Raw genomic sequence first — 6000 nt, 5'->3', positions numbered from 1 at the left:
CATACACAATTATTTTATAGGATTTGAAGAGGAAGGGGGAAGCTTCCCAAACAATCACCAAATGATCACCAAACAACCAGGAGAAGGGAATTCAGGGTCAGATGAAGGGAAGAAGGAAAAAAAAAAAGACAATTTATGGACTTAGTCCATGTGTATGAAGAAAAGCTTTTGCAAACACGTAAATATCAAATGATTAACCTTTGATTTTCACTTGTTTTTTAATTGTGTTCACTAATGAGATACCCTTTTTCATTTTCAGGTCTTAAATATAATCATGGCCAAACCTTATGAATTTAATTGGCAGAAGGAAGTTCCTTCGTTTTTGCAAGAAGGAGCAGTTTTTGACAGATATGAAGAGGTAAAGAAGCATTATTAACCATTTCTCTCCAAACATTCTTATAATTATTTCATTTTAATCACAGTATTGAGTAAATAGTCTTTGATATAAGTAAGAATATCCTGGAGATTTATAAGTTGGAATAGTTGGAAAGAGTGAAAGTTATGAGATATAATAATAATGATAATGATACTATAATTTACTGAGCACTCTCCCTGTGCCAGATATAATAATAATGTTGATACTATAAATTATTATGTGCTTACTGTGTGCCAGACAACTTTCTAAGCACTTCCTGTGTATTATTTGTTCAATTCCTTATAATAACCTTATAAGATTGTTGCCATTATTATGCTTGTTTTACAGATGAGTTTCACGGAGTGCTTAACGAAGTGCTTTAGTCAGGCTTTCCTCATAACACTTTCTATTTGTCATAAATGTAGTAGTGATTGGACTTTGTGCTGGCCACGTGCATTGCTCGTCTCATTTATACACATCAGCTTGACCAAAGCTTTGCGTGCCTCTGCTTCTATTATTTATTGCCTGTGCCCTTGCAAGGTAGTGATGGCTCCAGACTTTCTAGAAACCAGGGGCTTGGGGCCACCAGTCTGTTCAGAAGGTTTAGGATGGAGAGTGGAAGCCTCCTTTGCATTGTTAACATGTTGTTTTCCTTAGAGTTTACTTGAATTTGAGATGACTTGTGGAGGGGTGTGTGATGATACTCTGTTGCCTCTAAGGCGAAGTAAGATGCAAAACTTGTTCAGACTTCATGCAGAGTCAGAGTTGGTTCCCTTCAAAATCAGTGGAATGTATGTGGCTCATTGTGGTGGCCTCCCAGGGGTTCAGATCATCAGGCCTTTTCGTGAGGTCTGTGGGTTGACACAACTCATTAACTGGTTGACTTGTTTTTTCCAAAATATGTACCATAATACTCTCTAGATTTATACCATAGTTGTTTTGTGTAAACAGAATTGAGAAAGGCAAAGGATGGACCCAAATGTAGTTAGTATTCTTCATATTGAATTAAAGTATTGTGGTGACAGCTATCTATGCTACTGAAACTTTATTGCTTCCCTGAAAGAACAGCATTCTGCTATAAGAAGAAACAAAACAATTTTCTACCACCTGGAGGCAACCACTGTTAACTCTTTTGCGGTTTTCTTCTAGTCTTTTTTCTAATTGTTTTTCCTCTTCCATAGTTGTCATCATAGAGTAATCTTGAAAATACAAATCAGAACCTCTTCTTCCTCTATTTAAAATGCTTCCATGACTCCCTTTTATAGGATAAAGATGACTCATCAGAATGAAATACAAGGTCTTCCATAATTTGGCTCCTGCCTAATTCTACAGCCTCATTTCCCACCAATTTTCTACAAACACTCTCTGCTTTAACCCTAAGAATATGCTTAAAATTCCCCCAATAAACTATTCTATTTCATGTTTTGTGCTTACTGTTACCTTTTCCTGAAAGACACTTATCCCTCCTTGTTTGACTGGAAAACTCCTATTTATCCTTCAGAACCCAGATGAGAAATCTTTACTCTTTGATATCTCCCTTGACCCATTTGATAAGAATTGATCACTCCTTTGTGATACCACTAAACTACCCTTGCACATACTACACTGCACTCACATTTCATTTAATGTTTTTGTCTTCCCTAGTATACTCTGAGTTTCTTGAGGTCAAGGACCATATTTTACTTATCTTTTTCTCTCCAGGGACTAGCAGAATGCCTACAATTGCCAAATTCACTGTAAATATCTAGTATCAAAAGGGATTTTAAAGGACATGGAAGCAACCTAAGTGTCCATTGACAGATGAATGGATAAAGAAGATGTGGCACATATATACAATGGAATATTACTCAGCCATAAAAAGAAACAAAATTGAGTTATTTGTAGTGAGGTGGATGGACCTAGATTCTGTCATACAGAGTGAAGTAAATCAGAAAGAGAAAAATAAATACCATATGCTAACACATATATATGGAATAAAAAAAATGGTTCTGAAGAAGCTAGGGGGAGGACAGGAATAAAGACGCAGACATAGAGAATGGAATTGAGGACAGAGGGAGGGGGAAGGGTAAGCTGGGATGAAGTGAGAGAGCGGCATGGACATATATACACTACCAAATGTAAATAGATAGCTAGTGGGAAGCAGCCACATAGCACAGGGAGATCAGCTTGGTGCTTTGTGACCACCTAGAGGGGTGGGATAGAGAGGATGGGAGCGAGACGCAAGAGAGAGGAGATATGGGGATATATGTATAACTGATTCACCTTGTTATAAAACAGAAACTAACACACCATAGTAAAGCAATTATACTCAAATAAAGATGTTGTTAAAAAAAAAGGGGGGATTTTAGATACAATTGATTCCAACTAAGTTTGGTTTTATTATAGTTTGTTCATTTTCTTGATAATTGAAATGGTGAGAGGTCCTTGAGACCTGTGTGGAAAGCTGTACTTCAACACATTCAAAATATTAGAGTAAATCATATCTAATTTTCATCTTTTAAATTAAAAATTGTCAATATCAACAATTTGAGAGTTCAAGCCGAATGCAATTAAGTGCACTTGACTACTTTTGTCCACTTTACACAAATTGGCAAGAAGGCCAAGGGCTAACTTAGAGGCATTTCCAAGCCTTTTCTCCCAGGTAAGTCAGGTCTAGGTTGAGTACCAGCGCCACCATGATGATGGCCATTGCCCTTCATTATAAGCTGGCAAGTGACATCTCTCCCTGAATCTGCTAGAGTATCCCAAAAGATTTGCGGTTTTCTGAGGCAGTTTCCCAGGCTCTGGAAATCTATAGGATAATTAAAAAATACTTCCTGGCTTCCAGTTCCTCAGAGAAGGTCATTTTGAAGAGATTAAATGTAATCACTGGCTGAGTATCTCTTCTGCTGTCATATAAGCAGAAACCAGTTAGAGAAAGAGTACTATTTTTTGATAAAGTGAACTGTGATTTGATGAACTAGAAGTTTATCATCATTGAATCATTTTTATTTCTCATGATTTTTTTGGTTATTAATCATCATAACTCACTTATATTTAGAAAATACTGATGACTTGCACTTCTAAAGGCATTTACTTTTCTTCCAGGTTCCTCTGAAAATGAGGTAAAGCTAGGAAAGAAATCTTAACAAGTATGAAATACAATCTCGCTAAGCTTTCAACTTTCTTAAGTGCTATTTTACTAGGATTATAAGCGAAAAATTTTCAGCTTCATAAAGTAAATAATGCCTCTTCATAAAACATATCAAACTGGTGTTGACCTTAAAAATAAAAGTTATTTTATCAGCAAAAATGGGTTTATTTAGGAATAGCAGAGGAGTTGCAATTCAGGACAAGCAAGCTATAGCAAAAGCCATAGACAAGTTCATAGAACAGAGGAGGGGAATATTATTGCAGAGAGAAAAAGGAGGAAGTCAGGAGGGATTGTTTTGAACAAAAATCCATTGGAGAAAAGTGTGAGTTCAGGGAGCTGGTGGGTTACTCAGGGGCTGAGTTGCTGGGCTAGTCAGTATCTTGTGGGAGATGCCATGCACATCTTTTCCTTTTGGGGGCCTGTAATTGATGATTCTTTCCTATTGATGATTCTTCTCTGGGGTCTGTAACTGACAATTCTTCCCATAGTTGATGTCCAGTGGTACCTTGTGCGAGCTTCTCCTTCTGGCCTCCTGACTCCATTTTAGTAAGGTTTCCCTTTATTAATTTTCAAACCAGAAAGCCAAATAGTGTTTCATATGGGGCTGTAGCGAGTTGTTTTTATTACAGCTGACCTTTGAATAACACAGGTTTCAACTGCATGGTCCACTTTTATATGGATTTTTTTCAGTAAATACCTATCACAGTACCACACAATCCTCAGTTGGCTGAATCATCGGATGCGGAACCACGGATACGGAGGGTTGACTGTAAAAGTTATATTCATATTTTCAACTGCACTGGGGTTGGCAGCCCTAAAACCTCACGTTGTTCAAGGCTCAACTGTATTTCCCTATTCTGTAAGATTTAGTTCTTTAGAGTCACGGCCATTAAAATTTTCAAGGCACCAAATATAAGCAGAGAAGATTTGTTTCTACAGTGTTTTGCATGAACAGCAGGGAGAAATGACAGCTGACAGCAAGTGGGAGGGACAGGAATTAGAGAAAACACAACCTGATCATCCCAAAAGTGCCACGGCAAAGGGACCATTTGTGAAGGGGCATAAACGCCTTCAGCACCATATGGCAACTAACATTATCATGACAGTCTGAAGGATCAGGTAAACATTAAATTGTGTTCCATGTATTGGTTTAAAGAAGGCAGGGAAGTGTTTTAATCAGTGGGTGAGCATTCACTAGGTCAGAAAAAAATGGCATTTACTAACCACTGTTTTAAAAAGATGTATTATTTTGCCAATAAATGCAACTAGTGCAACTGTATTTAAGCATTATTTTATTATTTCTGCTGAGAGATTTCTTCTGAGGTAGCCCAAAATTTCAGGAACTGCAGCCTTTCATTGTAGCCTCTGATTGTATTCTCCTGCCACTTCAAAAGCTGTTTTTATCTAACTTTACTTGACTTTTAAGTTACTTACATGAAAAATATATTTCATTTCCTAAGTGGTACAACAAGTGGTGTAAAAATCTTTAGACATTTTCCTATCACAGAGGAGGGAAACAGCAGTGCTTTTTAAAACCCATGCAGCCCAAATGTCTCTAACTCAACTGGCATCCTGACTTGCCTTTCATGTCCTTATTAAAGGGCTGAAGACCCCATCCCCTGGCTATTCAGGGCTCTCCCCAGCCTTTCCTAGAATTCCTAGGTGCCTAGAGCTGCCTTGTGATCACTCAGCTCCTCAATGCCTTCTTACCTCTCTGTTCCCAGGACGGTTCCCTGCTCTAATTTCTCTCCCTAAACCCATTATATCACTGAACCTCAGGAACAAGGATGTTGTGTGAAATAGGCTTTTATTAAAAATTTGGTGGCAGCAGAGGAGAATTAGGCATGCAGTAGGAGACAACAGATATCATGAGTAATAAATTTCAGAGGTCAGCAGGGCAACAGGTATCTCCCTCATTGCCTTCTTTTTTGCCCCACTCTTCCACAAAGAAACATGTTCCTGTTTCTTTTCTTTTTTGATCTCTCCCTCAGAATCCTTTTCTAATACACCCTTTTTCTTTTTCCCATATGCCTCTTATTCCAATTAGAAACAAAAACAAAAAAAACAAAAAACCAACTCCCTCTCAAACCAAGGAGGAAAATGGGAAATTCTGGTCCTTTCTCATCCTGAGCAGTGTGGTTCCTTGTCTAGCTGAAACTCTCCCATCCAGACTCTCCTGAGACCTCTGCTTTTGCGTAACTTTGAAGGGCAATGGATATACTTAAACACACAAAAATTTTAAAGACCTTTCTCCCTTGAAAGAAAAGTGGTCTGTCGTCCTTCTAGAGAAGTGGTCACCAGCAGAACTTTGCAGTGATGGACATGGTCTGTATCTGGGCTGCCTGTTATCACATGTGAAGAGGGTTGTGATGCACAGTTGGTAATCTCAGGGCTTTTTCCCCAACCTGTGCACAAAATCTAGACTGCACTTATTTTTCTTAGAGTGCAAGAGTTTCTCTTTAGCAAAATTCATTCAGTTTGGCATTCGGAAAACAAACAAACAAAACAACAA

The 6000-nt window shown here is 38.0% G+C and overlaps 1 protein-coding gene across 4 annotated transcripts in view; it reads left to right on the top strand.

Moving 5' to 3' along the window:
- Positions 1-274: 274 nt before the first annotated feature.
- PLCB4 (phospholipase C beta 4) overlaps positions 275-6000 on the top strand; it is a 156388-nt gene continuing 150662 nt past the window's right edge. For all 4 annotated transcript variants that reach the window (XM_065893070.1, XM_065893069.1, XM_065893068.1 and 1 more), the window contains exon 1: positions 275-358. In XM_065893070.1, coding sequence (XP_065749142.1) covers positions 275-358 — 84 coding nt within the window. The remainder of the gene's footprint in view (positions 359-6000) is intronic.

This window comes from Phocoena phocoena, chromosome 15 (assembly GCF_963924675.1).
Source record: "Phocoena phocoena chromosome 15, mPhoPho1.1, whole genome shotgun sequence".
Taxonomy (NCBI): Eukaryota; Metazoa; Chordata; class Mammalia; order Artiodactyla; family Phocoenidae; genus Phocoena; species Phocoena phocoena.
Note: the sequence above shows the minus strand (reverse complement) of the source record. Positions and strands in the feature narration are given on the sequence as shown.